General features: G+C 48.1%; 1 protein-coding gene across 4 annotated transcripts in view; it reads right to left on the bottom strand.

Annotated features, from left to right (window-relative positions):
• The window catches only part of DIS3L2 (DIS3 like 3'-5' exoribonuclease 2), a 184,518-nt gene that overhangs the window by 27,969 nt on the left and 135,795 nt on the right, over window positions 1–20,754 (bottom strand). For all 4 annotated transcript variants that reach the window (XR_011152723.1, XM_069024458.1, XM_069024459.1 and 1 more), the window contains exon 15: window positions 9,490–9,569. Coding sequence is in view for 3 of the 4 variants with exons in the window: in XM_069024458.1 (XP_068880559.1) it covers window positions 9,490–9,569 (80 nt within the window). In the remaining variant the exon portion in view is untranslated. The remainder of the gene's footprint in view (window positions 1–9,489; window positions 9,570–20,754) is intronic.

Below are 20,754 nucleotides of genomic sequence, written 5' to 3'. Positions count from 1 at the left end.
AATGATGAGATGTATTCTCCTCACCTCACTTTAGGTCTTATTCTACCACAAAGTCCTTCCCAGGAGTACTTCCAGAGGGGCTAAGCCAGTGTGATCTTTCTTGAAAGCCAGGACAACTGTACGTGTAGCTGATCACTAAATCAATTATGTTGAGATGAGCATCAACTCTTCTACTACATCAGACTGTTTAACCTGGACTATCTCAGCAAAATGAGATTATGCCAGAGATGCAAAATGTACAAGAGCTCTGCCAGAGCTGGTTTTCACCGCGGGGGTGGTGCAATGAGCAGTCGAGATGTCGGTCTCTGCTCAGCTCAGTGGAGATAGAAAGAAATATCTACAGGCAGCCCAGAGGCAGGCAAGAGCTCTGCTGTAGAAGGCAGGAGTGAGCAGTGATCTGATCAGTGAGAGATGGTCAGGAACAGTTAATCACTGCTGTGTTCAAGTGTCAAAGTTACTGGAGGAGCTGGAGTGCAGAGAGCAAGGAAAGGAGGAGGGGAAGTGGGGGATTCCGTGTTGCTCAGCTCACCAGGCCAATGCCCAGAGTAGTGTGGCCCTGCAGATGCAGCAAAGCCAGATAAGACCTGAGCCAAGCTAAAACCCAGGCTGGGTTCTGCACCTGCCTGTACCAGCCAAACACCATGTGCAGGTAATCATGCCCAGAGCAGCAGAGCTTTGCAGTAACTGAGAGTTGAGTGGCAACGCTAGAAGTTCACTCTTCTCTATTCCCTTCTGTTTGATGATGGCAAAGTGCTTCACAAATGGTAATAAAAAAGTCCCTGAGGATTCTTACTCTTTTTTGCTCTATGGGTGATGGTGGAGCAGAAACAGATTACGTGACTTGCCAGAGACCATGCAAGGAACAGCCTCTGAGTTGGGAGCTGACCATGGAGCTCCTACCCCAAGTGTGGTGAGCTGGCGAGAGGTCCAGTGGGATCATCAGAGAACAGGACATTCCCAGAGGCAGAAAAAGCTTGCAGAACATCTTGACCAATAATGAGGCTGCTCATTTAAGAGTGCTGCATTTCAGATGAGACAGGTGAAGGACACACAATTTAAGATGTTCAAAGCTGATCTGAGGAATTTCGAACCATCTTCCATTAAAATTAATGGAAACATTAATGCAAAGTACACTCAGATCCTCTAGCAGGCTCTTTTCAAGCAAGATCTTTCCATTAACTTGAAAGGAAGTTGTGCCCAAATCCTCTTACATCGCTGGGAACGTCTGAGACAGGCAAAGTCAGGTTACAGATCCATTAGGCTCCAGATTGACTAATGCATGGCCAATTGAAAGAGGTGAAAGTGCTAAGCTGTAAAAGGAAGTCCACTCGGGGTGACTTTGATTGGGGAGCTGAGAACACAAAACATGTGTGTGACTTGGAGTTGCTTTTTTTGATGGAGAAGTAGGGAGGTGTGGAGGGAGTGGAGTCCATTGCCAGGCTGATTTAGCTGCTCTGAACTGGGGAAAAAAACCACTGAAAAAGCAGCAGGACCAAGAACAATGCACAGCAGTAGCTGGAAAAGTAGAACTGTGACCTTAGTTGCTCAGGAGAGGGTAAGAAGAGATAGTTCCATTCTCACCCCCAAATTTGTGAGGACATTATTACAGTAAGGTCCATGGAATGCCCAACTCAGCAGAGTACATGGAGAGAGGAGCGGTGTCAGTGCAAAGCTGGTCTTTTACATTAACACAGAGCAATGTGTCAGGAATTTAAGACTGGGAAGATTATTTCACCAACTGATGCCCTGTACCTGGAGGCCTTCAGGTAGCTATTACTCTGTTAAAAAGACTTGTAGAGTCTAAAACACATTCCAGAAGTGCATTTGTCCTTGAAAGAGAATTCCCTGTTCTTCTCTTGGCACAATTTCCCAGTTAATCTCTCTTGCCTTTCAAATGCATGCTTCATTTCTAATCTGAACACTTCAGCTTTCAGCCATCAGCTCTTTATGAGAGAGCAATCCCAGCTGGCTGACAATCCACCGGGTTACTCCAGCTCACTGCCGATGCCCTGGGGAACCAAGGTACTTAGTGCTGCACAGACCTTAGAGGTCCTGCCCATGGCAAACTGAAACCCTCGCTCCCTCCGGGCAGACAGTGCAGATCCAAGAACAGGATGTCGAGCAGGAACGGCAGGTTTATCCCCAAGCAGAGCATCCCTCATCACAGCCAGCTCCAAGTACTCAGGATTCCCTTCATCACCTTTGGTCTTACCCCACTGTCTGTCCCTGCAAGCAACTCTCCACCCTTAGTATGTACCCAAAGCACCTCCTGACAAAGCAAAAGAAGGTGGCACATCCTCCCACCCACTCTCCCAGCACTCCCTGCTTGTATCATCCCAGGGTGGCCAGCAAAACCTGCTACTGGCAGAGAAGTAACTCTGCACTATGCCTATACATTCAAGGACACAGAGACTAAGCCAAAACAAGGACTCCTTTTCCCTATTTGTTAAGAAAAAGGTATGCCTAGAAATCCTGCTGGGAGAGGGATAGCTAGGGGGTCTGGTGATTTTTCTAGCCAGATCCCAGCCCAGGAGAGGGCCTTCCTTGACACAAAATCAATTCAGCAACTTGGGTTCATGATGAAATTGAGAGGTGCTTCTTGTGGAGGGACGATTATTCATTCTTTCTCACGTCAGATCTGTCCTCTCCCATGGTTGTAAGGGCTAATCACAGACTCATCTAATTCAGGGCTGCTAAGAAACCCACATCCACAGGTTAGCAATTCCAGTCCAGATATAGCTCACTGCCTTGGGCATTAGTCAGACACACACAGGCCAGGGAAATGGTGCTGAAATGCTGCTGAGGGCTTTCAAACATATTGTTAAACAAATGGATATGTAAACAGATCTCTGGGATGACACATGGAGACAGCATCTCTGACTCAATTACAACTGCAGCTAATTTTCTCACCTACCTGACTGCCACCAAATACCCAGACACCTAACACTGACAACAGGGAGGTTTTACAGCTCCTTCCCAAGCGAACACTGAAGCAAGTAAGATGACAAATCCCTTTGATTCAGTCTAGGGAGAGAAGAGAGGTCCCACACTTACTGGGATTTAAGACCCCAGTCCTTCCTCCCTCTTGTGGGTGGGAGCACACACTGACTGCTCTGGAACCCTGCTGAAGATTTAAAGAGAGCTGCTGGTCACTGTGGGATACTGTGTAACTCACCAAAGAAAGCTTCAAACATTTGCTTGGAAGGGCTAAGGTTATGTTCAAATCCCATCTGCCTGCTCAAGGAGAACGTGGGTTTCCCTTGATCACCTTTTCCATTTGCATCTCCTTCATTGCACTGACACTCTAAGGATGTGGCAGTTACTATTTCTACAGCTCTGATGGACTGGAAACCTATTACTAAGCAGCAGGGTGGCAGGAGGAGTCAGGTCTGTGTCAAGAAAAGCAGCTACATAATACCTGGGCAGAGCCTTTTGCAAGAGTCCTTTTTACCCACCTAGGAATGGCTATAGGGGCCCCTCTGGAAGGAAGGAACAACTCTCTGCTCCTCAGAGTCTCAAGTGACAAAGGCTACTTTGCAGCTTATGTCCCAACAGCCTTTGGAGGTGCAAGACAGAAAACCGAGGTCATGCCTTAGGCAGGAAGATTACGTATCTATCTTTTGAAGTTTTAAAGGTCAGACTCCAGACTTACTTCCCTGGACAATTTACCCTTCACTGAACCAATGCCAAAACCAGGAGGACTGGTTTATCTCCATGTACAGTGACAGAATAATTCACCAGCCTTGCCTGGCCAACTCCAACGCTTACCTTTTGGCAGGTGAAGGGTGCACTTGGCAGGTGAAGGGAGTACTTGGGTAAAATTTAGTGCCAACAGTGAAACAAAAAACAAGACATGCTATCGAAAGAAAAATTCCAATGTGTTATCTTCTTTTTTTTTTCCCCCTGGTAATTGCATTAATTTTATTTTGTTCTGAAATCTAAACAAAGCATTTCATGTTTCAGGTGAATAACTGCTGCAAGAAAGCATCTGTCCAAGCCTGTGGTGTCAAGGGATATGTACATGGATTTCCCCCATGAAATTCCAGTCTACCCAGACAAGACAAACAGGAGAAGATGTCACTTTCAGAGACTTCCCTGGCCTTGCAGGTTGGAGTGGGGCAGAGCATGATCACTAACTGGAAAATCAGATGCCATTGGGGAGCTCCTTTACACCAACACAAGCAGTGCTGCTCCCCTGGGATGTGTGCCATGAAACAACCATGTAATGAGGCAGGTCAGGCACCCAGGGACTGTGTGAGCTGTGCAGCAGCTCCTTATGCAAACAACCCACTCTGCAAGCCTCAATTTCTCAAAAGGAACAAAACACCTTACGGTAAACCTGCCAGCTCACTGCAGAACAACCAGGTCCATGCTAAAGTCCAACACATGAGCTGTACACCTGGAAAGTATCTCTGAAAACAAATCAGCAGCTGTGTCAGCTGCTTTACATATTTTCTTCCTAGCACTGCCAGTCAACAGCTCTTCTAGCAAAAAAGAATAAACTCCAAACAATTCTGCTTTGCTCTTTTTCAGAAAAACAAACCCTCCCAAACCTCCACCCAAACTCTGTTTACACCAAACCTGCTGCAGTCCTGAATGGGAGCAATAAATGGAGTGAGTTAATGTGTTAGTGACAAATAACCCGTTCAAACAATTCCAGCATAATTATAGGTTGGCTCTCTTGATGTAACATTGGGTACATCACTGCAGATATTACATTCACCTTATGAAAAGATTGCACAGAGGAGCTCGGTTGGTAACCCAAACAGCATTATGTATCATGAGTCTGTCAGCATCAGGAGTGCATGCACCCTGGCATTTGAAGTCCTGGTGTTTTAAGTGATAATCCAATGTACCAGACATCATTGATCTCTATATAAAAGGGGGCACCACTTTTCCTTTCAACTGGAGCTATTTTTCACTTCTCATTCTGAAGAGTTGTGTGGTGCTGCCCGCAAGTGGCTACACTGCACAGCAGCTCGATCTGCAGCACTCCGTGTCCCCAGAGAGAAAAAGTGATCAATACTCCAACGCTGCTTTTGTAAGAGGTCTCTAAGTGCTTCCACGTGAGATGCTGCTCCTCTGGGTTTCAAAATTACTCTGAAGAAAACATGAAAGCCCCCACTGCAAATTCATAATCCTGACACAAACGGCAGCTGCAGCACGGAATTCAAATTAAATTCATTGGTGAGCTGCAAGCTGGTCTGTTGGCAAAGGTGGAATCTGGGATGTGGGGAAGGGACCTCAAAAACAGACCAAAACCTGGACGCTGAGGGAGCAGGAAAACCATATTAGAGAAGTACCAACTGGGGACAAGGAAGTGTCATGCTTGACAGGGATTCACATCTCCCCAGTGGGTCTGGGATGGCAGAGACCCTGAGCACTGCATCATCTGAGAAAGGTGGCAGTAATCAGAGAGTCTTGGGAGGGAAGACAAAGGCATTTGAAGGGTCAGACTTGCTGTGGGTAGGTGGGCAGAGCCTAGGAGGTCTCCAGAGAAGTGTCTGGATAGTGATGGTGAGTGCCGAGAACAGACTACATTTTCTATTTTTTGGGTACAGACAAACGACATTGGACTTCTCGCAATTAATTTCTTCCAGGGGGATCTTGAATTGGCTTTGGCTCTTCTTGCACGCAGGATGGAAGAAGTCTTTCATGCTGATCTGTAACCTTTATGGAGCTCATCCCTCCTGGCAGCCCACAGGAGCAGGATCAGTCACGCTTCAGGCTGGCTTCAGAGTGGGCACTTCCTCAGCGCAGCCCATATCACATTCCTGGGCCAGGGACTGGTGAGTGCATGTTGTAAGACAGGATTCATGAACCATGGTGGATGTGAATGAACTTGATGTTCTTTTACTGCCTGGCTGGGTTTTGCAATTCGCTCCTGTGCAGGATCAGAGAAATCCAGCCGGTGTCAAGAGGCAGTGACAGAAAGCCAGTCCCACTGTCAACACCCGATGCATGCTGTGTCAACACCTGACAGGACGTCTGGCAGGGCTGTCCCCTCCTGGATGTCACTGCTCTAGGGCCATCTGAAGGTTGACAGTATGCTCCTGTTCCAAGTGTCACCCATCACTGTCTGTTCTGTGTCACAGCACAATGCTGTCCCCTCACAGGACATCATCTCACAGAGCTCTGAGCACCAGCCTGGGGCTCTGTCCATTACACTCACTGATCTCCATTAGTGAGAACTTAAGCAACATGGCTTAAAAATGAGAAAGCAGACTGCTTGCTTCTGTCAAGTCAAGCCACTTCCTCTGGGGCCAAGAAGGACTGACAGGCTGGGAAGGACTGGCAGCCCCAGGGATGAAAATGCCTAGGTCTGAGCAGGAGGAAGAGGAGAAGTGATGTCCCCTGGTCTCACCCTTGTGACCGCAGAGGCAGTGACAGCCCCACTCCTCCATAGAGCTCCAAGTTGCCACTGGGACTACCAAGTGCCATTGGATACCTATCTATTATAGCAGGGGTTGGAAGGGCAGGGCGAGCAGCTGGCTGCTCAGCACCTCTTTTGCTCTCAATCCAAGGTTTCCAAGACTTCCAAGGTTCCACTGAGCTCAGTCCACCCAAAGTGCCCGGCACCCAGGGTGCAAGAGTGAAGCGGGTAAGTGCTGTCCCCATGAATGTTCCTGCAAGCAGGCAGGTAACAGAAAACTGACAGGAGCAGCAACATTTCCTTGGAAGGGTTTTATCATTTTAAAGGGAACAAATTCCAATTGATTGCCCTTGTAAGAGCCTGCATGGTACTTGCACTTCTAGCCTAAGCAATAGAAATTTTAATTGCTCTGGTAATTACACTTTCAGCAATGCTGCAGTCCTTTGTTCTCCAAGTGGGAGACCAATATCCGCTGTTCTCCGGTGGCCCCGTCTGGCTGCAGCTTGGAACAGCATTTGCCACTTGGAGAGGAAGGGACATTCCTTCAGTGATCACGGTGACACCGAGGCTTGACATGCACAGCCTGGCTCACACAGATCTCTGGGGCACTGGGCACACTCCCCAGGTCAGAATGGGTTCCTGCCAGCCACAACCACCTCAGCTGTTAAAGCTGCTGCTCAAGAGCTTCACACACCTGCACTCCTGCTGTAAGTCTTTCCCTGGAGTAGGCCTCAGGTCTGATGCTTTGCTGAGGGCACTGAGCTCTGGGGTGCACATTTCCAGTCTTTCCCATTCATGATCTTGCAGTGTTGTCACCAGTATTTCTTCTCTGGGCTACAAATGGTTCCAAAATACAGCGTAGACACCAAGGTTATGTTGCTTTAGCTTCTGGCTACATCTTTAGGAGGCAGAAGAGCTGTTACCCCCTGAGTCCTCATGGGTACTGTCAAAGCCTGACTACACTTGGAAGAACACAAGCCCTACAAGTTACCCTGGAAAATTACTATAAGGAAAAACTATTGTGACATGTGCCACATTACTGTATGGATTAACTGTATCAGATTAACCCTATAACAGGCCCAGTGCTTGAGAAGAACAGCCTCTGCTTGGCTGAGCAGGAGCCACATCTGGTGCTTCCCAACACTATCCAAATTTAAAGTTCTTGTTGCCAACAAAGCTGCAGCACATGTGAGCTCCTACAAAATCACCCAGGGTACAACCAGAACCAAGCACACGTTCGGCTCAAGGGCATTTTACCTGCAAGAATGCGTCAGCCGTAGCACAGACCTTCACACTTCAGTTCACCAGCCAAGGACTGTCAGAAGTGCTGGGTGGCACACACAGCATTTAGGGGGATAAGCATGTGTGCAAACTTAGCGAGGCTCTCCCTGGGAAATGGGATCCTGCTCTCCCCAGGTTGGTCAAGCAAGCTATTAAACACAAAGTAGGGGGGCCTGCATGGAGGTGTAATTGCTGTTTGGGTCTGCCAGGCACACACAAAGTCTGGGTTTACTTGCAATTACACTCATCCTGCCCACGCTGTATTTTTCCAAGCTGTGATCCCAGCTGGTATGGCCCAGGGTGGCTCAGCTCCCATGCTTGCCAGGAACAGAGGACACAGCCATACATCTCTCCATCAAACAGCTGCTAACATGACACAGCTACTTTGTCACACACTGGGCCTCTCACAGCTAAAAGCAAGGTTTCCAAGCAGAATTGCTACTGGCCTTAGCACTTAAACAAAATAGCTCCACTCGTGTCCCTGGAGTTTCCTCAAACAATGGCAGAAAACACCCACTGGAGCCTGGGGAGAGGAGGGTCTGTGGCAGAAAAACCACAGCTGCTGATTTTTGAGATACACACCACACAATTAGAAACACTGGTCTATAAACATCCTTAACAAAGCTCAGCAGATCTGGAGGGTTTCTTTTCCTCGCCATCCATTGTGTGCCACTGCCTTTAAAACCCTCAAAAACAAACGCTCCTTCCTTGTTGATTTTATGCTTTGGCGCTGAACTGCACGTTGCCCTGTGAGCTTGGTGGTGCTGGAGGTACCAACTCTGCTCATACAAGGCTCTGGGCCTGGGATACTTGGGATGGGACCACGTACCATGAGCTAATCACCCACCCACAGGCAGGAAGGAGTCTGCCACAAATGATCTCCCTTCTTGTTTAAATATTAAGATTTCTCAGCTAAGACAGTGGTCTGTGCATTTGCAGACGTCCCTCTTCCTTTCTGGGACTGCTCTTGTTGGTGTTTCTGAGCAGATCTAATTACACACTGTTCTGTTCATTGACAATTTCATATACTCTCCTTTTTTAGGTTAACTTGAATAACTGGCAAGAAGCAGAACTACATGGGTGGAGTAACAGGCCATGGATTTATGACATGCTGGTATTCAGGGAGAACACAGAAATATCCTGAACTCTGCTGCTGCTGTCAATTTGATAATGAGAATGTGATTTGAAATAAAAACATCTTGGGTGCCAGTTCACTACAGCAGCTAGTAAAAATAGGCAGAATACCTAGAAATAGAGGACTCTGTGCTCCAAACACATCCAAAGCTTGAATATCATATAGTATCTTACAAAAACAGAGCACGTGGCTGCACTGGGGCTATGGTACCATAAAGGCCACTCAGTGAACCCATGCATGAGCTTTAGCAGGGAGAATGGGGTGCTGTGTGGGTCTAGCTAAGCTCAGGTGAGGGCTCTCATTTCAAGTGCTCTGCAGCTGTTGGATGTCTTCCTGCATGCCATGCTCCCAGAGTCACCCCAGCACCAACAGTGCAGGGTGTGAGTTGCAAACACCCCTGCGCAAAGCCTGGGTGAGCTCTGTCAGAGCCTGAGGTACCCAAGAGCAGGACTTTTAAACAAATAAAAGCAGCTTTTAAAGCTAGAGAAAAAAAGGAGGCTGCAGGGCGTCGTGCATTTTAAAGAATCTAGCCTTTACAGGAGCTGTTCCCAGTTTCCGGTCAAGCCTGAGGCCTTATTTAATCTACTTTTAATTGGTACAAGCAGTTGTGATCCCTTTGCCAGAAGGCAGGGCAGTCTCCTTTCACTGCACCTTCCCGTGTTTGCTGCGTTTTCTGTGTGTAATCTTCCACAAGACTTACTTGTTGCTGTCCCGGTACTGATAAATATAACAGCCCTGAGGCATCCCACTCTCCTGGTCCAAGGTAAACGAGAGCTTCATCTGCACAGAGGAGAAGGGGTGTGGGACAATGAAAAGAGAGAGAGAGAAAAAAAAAAAAGCAACATTTTAGGCTTTCAATCATTACAGCAACTTCAAGTGAGGCTTGTGGGAGAAAGCTTAACTCACCAAGGCTGACACGCAAACACCATGGCCTGGAACATACTGTGGGGTTCCAAACCTCAGGGAAAAGTCACATGCATTGCAGAAACCTCTTGCTTTTTCCACCCTTTGTTACTATAAAGTGTTCGTGGTTCCTCTGAAATGCACGGGTCGTAACAGCTCACCCCTCCAAACCCACCCACACACACCACCCTTCACCAAAGCGATTGCGGTTCCCCTCAGACACTAAAGAAATGAGTTTCTCCATCGGCAGCTGTAGTTCCCACGAGTCTTTCTCTGAAAACTTTCCCGGCTCCATCTCATTCCTCCAGTGCATTAGAACAGAGGAGAAACCACAGAGGGAAAGGTGACAGATTTTTCCCTCTGTGCAGAGTTATTAAAGAGCTGTTAGAAGGGTTTGCAGTTTGGATCCGCCTCCGGCAGCGGGCTATGATGGGACCTGGAAGCTGCTTTCGTTGCAGCTCCAAGAAGGCATTCAGCAAGGGTTTTCGGATTTCAAACACGGCTCGTTTTATTTAAGGGGGAAAAATTAATCCTCTTTCAACAAGCAGCAGAATGGTTCTGTAGGGAGACTTTTTTGCTGAAAATGTCTTCAGTGATTTTATACACCGAACTGCCTAGAAAACAGCATGGAACTGAGTTCTGCAACAGCCCTACACATCCAAGCAGCCCCTCATTACCCTGGGGAAGGCTGCTGGCCCCCAGGTCAGTGTCTCACCAGCTCTCACAGCCATGAGGTGCAGACCCCGGGCTCAGCAAAAGAGCTGCAGACCCTGACCAGGGGCCAGTAGGCTGGGTAAGAAGGGCAGCATCCTTTAGAGGAGGTAGCTGCCAGTCTTCATGCACTTTTTTGGGGTCACAGAGATTACTATCAGCTGGGCTGTTGCCAGTGCTGGATTGTGCAGGACTCTTGAAATGGTCTGGAAAGATCACCACAAGGGCTAAAAGTCAAAGGAGGCTTGTTATGATGAGCCCAACCTTTCTGAACAAGGAAAGGAGGAGAGAGCAGTGTTGAGTCACTGTGTCTGATCACAGACTCCTCTCCTCTGGGCTCCAAGAAAATTGCTAGCTTAAATTAATGACTTCTTCCGGAACAAACACAGAATTAAAACATCTTTCTCCTATAGGCTGTAAAGAAACCCTGCATGCTGAATCACTAGATGATGCACTGATTTTCCCTTCCTTAAAGAGTAGCAGTCATACACTGTGCTCTCACTGACCCAACTAAAACTGCATGCCATGAAATCATTGAACAATTCACCATCTTGAATACTGAGTTAAGAACCAATTACTAGACTGAGGCCAAATTCAGCTGAGCTCCCTTGACTTCTACACTCCTACCAGTGAAAGCCATTCTGAAACACAAGCTCATGCAACACCACATAACACGAGTGTCCACAGTACACAGATCACAGTTCATACCACTGTCAGGACAGTGAGCTCTTAACACTCTCCACAGCTCCCCTTCCTGCAAGCCTTGACCTTGCACCAGCTTTGTAGATCACTCAGATCCACTCTGGAGACCTGCCCATGGCAGGACTAACAGGGCTGGCTGGGGATGCTTCTTCTGGCCAAGATCCATGAAGCCTGGCTGTGGATCTGGCCTCTCCAGATGCTATGATGGCACATGGCAGCTACCCCATGGGAGCAGGAGGTCAGCAACAAGCAAAGGAACCTCCCCAAGGGAGACAAGGGACCACCTTGCTGGCCATATGTGCTCCATAAGCAGAGTACTTCCATGTGAGCTGCCCTGGTTTGGGGAACTGAAGGAAGAACTGGGAACTCTTAAAGCCATTTTTTCTGGGCCAGGTTTTCCAAAGCTTTACTGCTAGAATATCAGGAAGCACCTCTGAGGCCAAAGGGACAGCAGTTATCTCAGACACAGATCCACCAGATCCTTTTCTTTGTGGAAAAGGCACTGCACCACAGAATCAGTGGAGACAAAGCACAAAAGAAAGGGCAAAATTTGACAAAATTGTGGCTTTGGCGACTTTCAACAATAATTTTGATCAGGACAAACTCAGGAGTGCCTGAACCTCTTGTTTGCAGCTCTCAGCTGTGCAGACTTTGGGGTTGCACTAACTGAGCATCTCTGGTTATAGCTCACCTGGGCTCTGGGTCCCCAGCACAGCTTGAGGGTGGAGCCACCTCCGTGTAAGGACACAAGTCCAGGGGGAGGGAAGAAAGGAAGGAAGGAAGCAAGGAAGGCAAAAGGCTGGGAAGGAAAACAGCCTTGTTTGGACAGGCTGCCAGGGAAAGCCTTGGGGCAGTCAGGTATGGGAAGGTGACCTTTCCACTATCTGGGGGGATGAGGTCCCATGGAACCTGCCAACCCAAAAAGGAAAGACCACAGTTCCCAAAGATAATGGGTTTTCAACTTTCTGTTATTTTAATCTTTCTTTGTCTGCTCATGGTATTCCAGACAAATAAAACACACCCTGCTTGGCAGGCTCAGCCATCTCTGCATCATCCACCAATGCCAGAAAGGCCTGGATAAGGGGGACTATACACAGCTTGACCATCTGGGTCAATGCTGTCAGGCAAAAGGATGCTGCCATCACCCCCAGTGACAAGAGGACCACACTCAGAGAAAGGTCAGGGTCAGGCTGTCACATAGAGAGATGTGTAACTAAAGGTCTGTCCCAGCAACCAAAGCTCGAGGCAGCCATGCTGTCACTGATTCACAACCCATGCTCTTCTGCAGATCTGTCCTGCTGACGCACCTGTCATGGTCAGCCAGGAGGGGGAAGAGGGGACCTGTGCTTGTCACCAGGAGTCCTTACAGACCCCGAATGAACAGTCAAGCTCTGATTGTGCAGCCACCGCAACAACCTGGCTGCCTTTGCTTGTTTGGTGGCATTTGGCCTCTGCAGGGAGCACAAAACCCTCAGGCAAAACTCATCACGGGGGTGGAAAGAGAGCAGGTAAGGCAGCTAGGGAAGGACTCGCTGTGCAGGAAGCACACTGGGAATGCGGAGACTGTAAGCTTCCTACTAAGCTTAACAAGGTTGTCCACACCCACTCGACATCTTGCAGTTGGGTCCTCTCCGCCGCTGAAGCCTCAGGAGAGCTCCACTGACCAGACTCTCACTTCTGCACAGCCCTGCTCACTGCAAAGGCACTCATGCTTCCCAGCAGCTCAGTGTTTTGGAATGTCAGCACAGATTTTTCCTCTCATGCTGAAGCTATGAAGTGGCTGCTGCCACAGACTTCCAAGAACAGAACTCAAGTGTCTTTTCCCACCTCTCTGCACCCCTACTGCGCTGCTTCTCTCTGGTCCTATCTTCTCCAGCAGATGCCCTTTCCTTTTGCCTTCATTCACTACACACAAAACCTCTGGTTACTTCTGAATTACAGAAGGCTGCAGGGCAAGGCTGGGACAGATGTCAGGAGCTGATCAACCACTTCATCATTCTTTTATCTGACTTCTGCTGCAGCAATGTCACGAGACATCCTGCATACATCCTCCTGCATACACAAAGCCCTACAAAACAAGCAGCCTTTTGCAATCACCCCTCTGGCACAGCTTTAACTCTTCACCAATTTGACAACACTGCTCCAACACCACATTGCTGCTTTGAAGCTCCTTTTTGTGTGTGTCAATGTTCCTTGTCAGAAGGAGCTTGCTGTAAAGCCAGTAAACAAACTAATACCACAGCATAGGAAAAGGCACTGCTCCCCAAAATACTGCACTTTATGCCTGCAGGGGCAATGAGGGACCAAAGTCTCTTAGAGAAATGCAAGTGCAGAGTGACTCCCATCACAAGGGAGGTTCATCAGTTCAAGGGATCTTTGCCATTAAACATATAAAATAATTTCATTTTACAAGACACTGCTGGGCTCCCCTGGGAGAGGAGGGGGAGAGAAAATTTCCCAGCGCTGAACTGTGGTGTGATTTGGCTTGCACTGCCCCCTTCAGTTGTGTAGCCCTGGAGCTCACATGCTAATAAAGATCCCTTTCCACTTCAATGGCTCTGCACATAAAGAAGCATTCGGCATGGTGTGTGCATGAACTCAATGGGAACGGGAGCTGGAACGCAGCCATGCTGAGAACAGAGTGCTGCCTACCAGGAGAGCCCCATCAATAATTGAGATGTCAGAGGCACAGGGAGGTGTGTGAATAAGAGCTGTCAAAAGGAGTAATTTGGATCTCTTTGGATACAGTGATGGATAGGCTCACTCGTCACCAGACACAACTGCAATACGCCTGAACAGAAGAGGAGCAGAGCACTGAAATTCAAAGGGACTGGGGCAGGTTGTTTGATGGGCAGGATGCATTTAAGGCACCAAGGAGGTGTGAGCACACTATCCTGTGACTGGTCAATGGAGCAAGAGAATGTACTCACAGCACACCGAAGCACTCACAGATCCTTGGTGAGGTTTGGTGGCACGTACTGCAAGCTCAAGGTGAAGGTAATGCCACCTCCTTGAGGAAAGCCACCTCAAGAACAGTCATCTCCTGAGCCCACAGCACTGAGGGCTGGCTGTGTGCACATAACACTTGTTTGTACAATTACTCTGCTCTTTGGATTAGTGACATACTCCTGCTCTATTCCTACATCCTTAAATCCAGCAGAGGATACAGTTGGCTGACAGTGGGATGCTCCTTGTTTCCCCATCTGTCAGACACTGACACACTTCATCTGCACCCAAAGCTCCCACCCCACCCTCAGCAGATGTGAGCAGACACTAAACCAGTGCACGAACATGAGACACCAGAGAAGCAGAAGCAGCAGCTGCCCCTCAGTGCACTGACAGCTCTGTGCTGCCTGAGCCCTCCGGGGACCCTGTGCCCTGCTCAGGCAGAGAGGCCTTGGTGGGGATGTTGGGGAAGCTCCCTACATTTTGGGGCTTCTTCCAGCAAGACTAAAACCCAGATTTTCAGAAAGAGAGAACAGTGCTTCACATTGTCATGGACCTCCAGACTTGCCTGGGCTTCAGTGCAGTCAGCAGCCATTCTCATTTTAAAGAATGTTTTAGATCTGCAGCAGTCAGGGGCTCGGTCATGTGATAAAGCCTGGTAGCTCCAACAAGGAGAGAGCATGAGGAGCACTCTTCTGGCTGCTGAAAAGCTGCCAGTCCCTATATTGACCTGATTGGGCAAATTCTGCATGCCCCTTGAGTAAATGGCTTGGCTTGGATCCTCTGTTCCCAGCCTTGGCTCTGAGCAGCAAACCTTCGTCATGAGATGAAAAGTTTTCTCTACACATGCACCGTGTCAGAGAGGTATTATCGGTTCAGCCGAGGAACCAGGTCACAGATTTGAGCTGTCCCAGTTGTAGGGCAATGTAAGGGCAGCCTCAGCTGGAATCGGTCAAGGTAATTCCACTGATGTGGGGGGTATTCAAGCAGAAAGAGTTCACCCAGGGCAAGGAGGTGAGGCAGAATATGAGCCTCCGAGACAAAAAACAGGGAACTGGATCTAAAGATCACACTGAAAACAGTCTCCTGAAAGGCAGGGCTTCTTTTTCACCCTGGACACTTGTTCAGTTTTAACCCCATTTGCATGGAAGTCCAAAAAGACTGGTATCTGCTCCCTGTTGGAATAAAGGCTCCCCTCTCCAGCAAGCTCTAGAAAGCTTTTTAAGAATAAACTTAGTCATCAAGCAGGTTTTTATGCCTCGCCCAAACTTTGGTTTTGACCCGAAAAAGAAATAGTCCTGAAGTCCTGACACTCACTTTTAAAACCACAAAAAACGAGCCATGCTCCAGTAACGTAATCACAGAGTTTTCTGGCACTTCATCCCTTAAAAATACATCCATCTGCCTCCACGCAGGCCATCAAACTCAATCTTGTTCACAATGGATTTCCCAATTCCTGCGTGCTGGAAGGACTGCAGCAGTGCTGGCTGTGCCGGCTGGATGAGCCCTTACAGAAGCACAGGCTGCTAACCTCACAGCTGTGTTTTCACTTAAAGAAACTGCTCTAGAGACCAAAGCACTTCTTCCATGAGCTTTTCTATTTGTGCTGCAGCTCAAAATTGCTGGAGAAAGACCCTGGGTAGTGGATGAAGAACGTGTGGTAAGGACAGGATGGGGTAATAAAGGACAAACCAAAAGTCCTACAGTGGAAAAAAGAGGAAAGACAAGGAAACTTGCTACCAGCTCAACGAGTCACCTCTCACACTGGGTTGGAGCAGTCCTTTCCTTTTGGCTTTGTAGACAGCAAATGTTTGGCCAATCTCAGTACCTGATTATGGGACTGCTGTTTCTACTGGTTGGAAGCCATGAATTGCTCCTAAACTGGTACAATCACACCTATTGCCTCTTCAGTGAGGCTCCTTCTCCCCATCCCTAAGAGCACAATTTCCAGGTGAAGGTTTAAATTCTCTAGGAGGCTCCTAAAGCTGTTCCCTGATGCCCCATGCCCTCAGCACATTAGCCAGCAAACTGTCTCTGCTAATAGGCTACAAGATCTATGCATGTGGCTAAAGACAATGTCAAATCAAACCCCAATCTAGCCTAGGAGAAGGAGCTGAAACTCATCTGGGGTGTTACTCTGGTCTGAATTCCTCTGCTTACTTTTATTTTTAAATCCTATCATTTACTTAGCTGCTGCCTGCATTATACAGCTGCATAAAACATGGGGAAAGCCAGTGAATTCCAGACATGAAAGATGGAAGAGAGAAGACAGCTCTTCTCCCTTAAATTAATCTGGAAACCCAAAGGTTCCCAGCCCGGGACCCAAAGCCACAGTAAGCTATTACTAAATTATCCCACAGGCTGCAACAGCTCTTGCTCTCCAAACATCAGCCCTGGGATGCAGTGAGGGGGTCTCCCTGTCACAGAAGTGAAGTCACCGGCACATATTCCCTGGCACAAAAGAGGGCTGCCCTATTGATGACTAGTGGCCCCCAAAACCTCTGCTGTGGGTGGTCGGGCAGCACAGCAAAACCAGGAATAAGTGTGGCTGGATTCTCTGCAAAGACAGGCAGATGCTGTCACCAAAATGGCAAGCTGGCATCACACCCTTGGCTTTCATTTCACAGCCACAAGTCAAAGCTGAAGAGCCTTTCTGGAAAGACAGGGCACGAGACAACTTTCACCACTTGGCAAAAATATAAACTGTAAATGAGTTTATTTTTAAGCATTCACACTTGCTTGCATCGGAGGTTTCGGAAGCAATCCACAAAGAAATGGATCCAGATTTATTTAGAAAGAAGAGCTGAACACTTCCGTTCATTTCATAAACTGGATGAGCTCATTCTCTAGATGCACAATTAGGAAACCACAGAACTAAAACACAGATTATACAATTGCAAAGAGTTTAAATTTGTGGATTAAAAATACCTTCTCCAGAAGCTAACAAATTGTGACACTGCACCACATGCCCTAGACCACTAGGGAACTGTCAGTGAAGTTAGAAGTATTTTCTACACACACACCAACTTGAAAATAGAAGCAAAACATCCCTAGGAAATGCCACATAAAAAACTGTGACACTAACAAGACACATGCCAAGTTTCACTGCTTGGCTGTTTCATTTTCTGTTACTCAGAGCTTGTCTCCCAGACTCCCTTTAAAGCACTCCCAGCTCTTGTGTGTCTCCCAGTCCCATCCATGCTCTGACAGAAGATGGTTTCACTCATTTCACCCTGTGCAGTAACAAAACCCTCACAAGTTGGGCTTTGCCAGCCTCAATAGAGACATGAGATTTTGGGCTGCAGAAAAATCTTGCATTTTGAAAACTGATGACGACTACAGGCTTAGTAGGAAACAGTTAACAGGGGAGCAATTTCATCCTGCCCAGCCCCAACAGTCTCTTCTTTACCTGAGAGATATGGAAATTCACTTGGGAAAACAGGAATTTGGGAGAGGATGATCAAGACTCTAGTAAGAAGGTAGATTACAATCAGGAATTTGAAACAACCCCAGAGATTCCTGGGGAGGTAAGACTGCCCCTTCTCAAACAATTAAGAGTTGATGGCAAGTGAAGTTTCCCTGTCCATGAAGAACTTGGTGGCTGGAGGGCAGCACTCAGATCTCATGTACTTATCACAGGATTAAAATGAGAGATCAGAGGCCAACATTCAGGGGCCAGGGAGCAGCACAGGGACCTGTAACTAGTGTGAACAGGAACAGGCAAGACCAGGGTCTGCTACATGAGAAGAGAGATGGGAAATGGAGCTGCTGACACTACAGTTCCAAAGGCCATAGGCACCTGCAGTTGGTGCAGAGTGTGGAGAAGAAGAGAATGACACCAGCAGCACCCACTGACACCCAGGACTGACACAGATCCTGCATCTCAGAATCTCTGGCTCATCACCAGGGGCTGGCAGAGCAGGAAATAAATCCATTGCTCTGAAAATCTGGGAGCAAATAGACCAACCAAGTGAGTTAAAGTAACCACATGAAAAAAAGGAAGTATTTCTCACCATTAACAAGGAGAGGAACTTTGGGGGTACAGCTGACATAAAACTCCCCCTAAGCTGAGCAATGCCAGCAACCAAAGAAAGGGCATTTTTGAGCAGCCATGGCACCTGTAACCCATTGGTCAGTCACAGCCAGGAGCTGAGGGGTCTGTGGGACGAACACTAGCTTTGTCATAGGTTGGGTGGTATGAAGTCTGTATGTATGGCACCTTGATCTGACACAGAACAACAAAGCCTGATCACAAAGGGATCCCGATGGCATTTCTGTCCCAAAATGGTATGTGAGAGCGTGAAAGAAAAGCAATTGGTGTGTTCTACATTTGCTTTAGATGAAAAGTGACACAACCAAGTAGAAACCCTCTCTAAACTCACTGCTTGGTATGCTGATTAGAGAGTACTACAAGGTAACAGGTTATTATCCCCAACTGCTATTATTTCAGACACCTGACAGCCATGCCTGAAAACAGGTCTTAACTTACTGACCCCTGGTTTAAGCAGCCTGAAGTTTAACTTCATGCTTGGCCCTGCTATTTTGTGAGAGCCCATGGTCCATAGAGAACAGCACTGCAGAAGTCAGCAGCTCCCAAAGAGAGGTCAGATCCAGCCCCTGATGGATGCACAGTTCTGCTGAGGCACACAGGACCACAAGGGAAACACGGTGGTGCCCCACAGGCAGTTTCTTTAAGGGGAAACAGATCAAGAACACCAGCAACAGTGATGAAAAGCAAGGGGACAAACAGCCCTTCCAAAGCACCACATGGTCTCTGAGAGCTGCCCCAGCCTCAGACCAGCAACAGAGCAGATGGCAGTGGTGACCTGGAGGAGGATGTGACACTGCTGTCTTCAAATGGCTCAAGTCACAGGAAAAGCCAAGGTAAGAGCCGTGGGTGCAGATGTGTCTGGGGATGTGGCAGGAGGAAGAAAGGTTTGGTGTCTTTTACTCCACCTGACTATAGAACAACTTTCCCTCACCCCACAAGCCCTGGAGGATGCTGATACACATTTTACAAATCAGCCTATTTTGTGTCTTCCCTATGACTATTTTGTGCCTTCCTGTAATGTGTCCAGTCTTTATCACTGCTATTGGGAGGATACAAGGAAGCGAGGGCAGATCAAACACAGCAAATCCTATTTTCTTAAGTTTGTTAATGCAAACTGCTTCCCCTGCTAAGCCACTAATGGAGCTGTGAGAATCCAGCAGCCCAGATTAATTCAGCACCCAGGTACTGCCTCATGCCTGGAGGGATTTCCGTAGAGTCGCACTGGAAGACAGATGAAAGCTTGTAATACCCTCCATACAAGAGATAAACCCATTAAAATATGAACAGCCCCTGTGCTGACACGGTAAGAGCTCTGCCAGGTAACAAGAGAGATCGCAACAGTATTTCTAGGTTTAGTTATATCTGCAACGCATTAAACTGGGACTATGAAGAGCAGAATACCCTGATCACACCATGCTGATCTCAGTTTGACAGATACACCATTCTCCCCATCCCTTGGGGTGCTGCTGTGAAATACCTGGCAGTCCTGAAGTCCAGGCCTAGTGCTGCTGACTCAAGCTTTGCTTAGTCTCTGGGGACAACCTGGACTTTCTTGCAGCATGTTACAACCTGCCAGGACTGCAGGCAGCTGCGCCACGTACTTGGCCAAACCTTTTCCCCCGATACTGTTACAGCATGGGGATGGGAAGACATCTCCTGCTGTACACACTCACCCCATCGCCTGCTGCAGAGCATCTTCTCTGAATGCTGCATGCCATAAAACACCACTCCCCATCCCACCATGGCAGTACTGGCTCCCTCCTCCCTGGGACCAGGTTGGCTGTGTGACTTTCCCTGACTTCACCAAAATCCCATGGCACGTCGAAGCACAGTTGCTCAGTGCATGAGTAGGAGACCCAAAGCTTTCCAAGGACATCCCTGACCATTCCCATGGACAGTAAAAGCTGCTGCTGTTAGCACAACTGCCAGGCTCCCCGGGGAAGGGACTGGTTGTGGCGCAGTTGAATTCTTCTGGCAGCAACCTGCTCCCGCTCACATTTTCCTAGCGACTCCAGGCTCCTCTGTCACAGGAAAAGAAGGAAGCAGGAGTGGACAGTGGCCAGGAGACTTGGCCCAGAGAGCGCAGACACCCTGGCAGCAGGACAGCCACCCTGCCCTCCAGCTAACCCATGGCCAGCTGTCCTCTGGCTCCAACACAGCTGCGTTTCAGCAGAGAAGCAATTTCTGCATGGAGGCACTTCAGAAAGGGCTCTGGCAAGGTTCACATTGAAAAGGTGTAAGTTCTATAGCATTTTTGTAGGGCCAAATTGATGTCAGAGCCCATGATGCTGCTGTGGATCCCTGGGTTGGAGTGTGGAGGTGGGATCAGGGAATCTTCTTCCAGCGCTAATGCACAGCAGGCTGTTACAACCCTCTGTTCCGCACTGTGACTAAACATATGTAAGGGGCTCGACATGGTTTATGTTCAGTAGCTGTGGTTTCCAAGCAGTATTGTATTTCTTTAAAATGAAGATACATACTATTTTAAAACTATTTTTAAAACCAGCCACAAATCTGCAATCTTTTACGTCATCCCTCCTTCCTCCCATCAAGCCCAAAACATAGCACACAGTCAGAGAAAATCAGCAAGCTCACGTGTGAGAACTTGGCTGCAGGGATCTCATGTGTGCATGTGCACACCCACACATAGAG

The sequence above is a fragment of the Aphelocoma coerulescens genome, chromosome 9, assembly GCF_041296385.1.
Source record: "Aphelocoma coerulescens isolate FSJ_1873_10779 chromosome 9, UR_Acoe_1.0, whole genome shotgun sequence".
Taxonomy (NCBI): Eukaryota; Metazoa; Chordata; class Aves; order Passeriformes; family Corvidae; genus Aphelocoma; species Aphelocoma coerulescens.
This window is presented reverse-complemented; position numbering and strand designations above follow the sequence as displayed.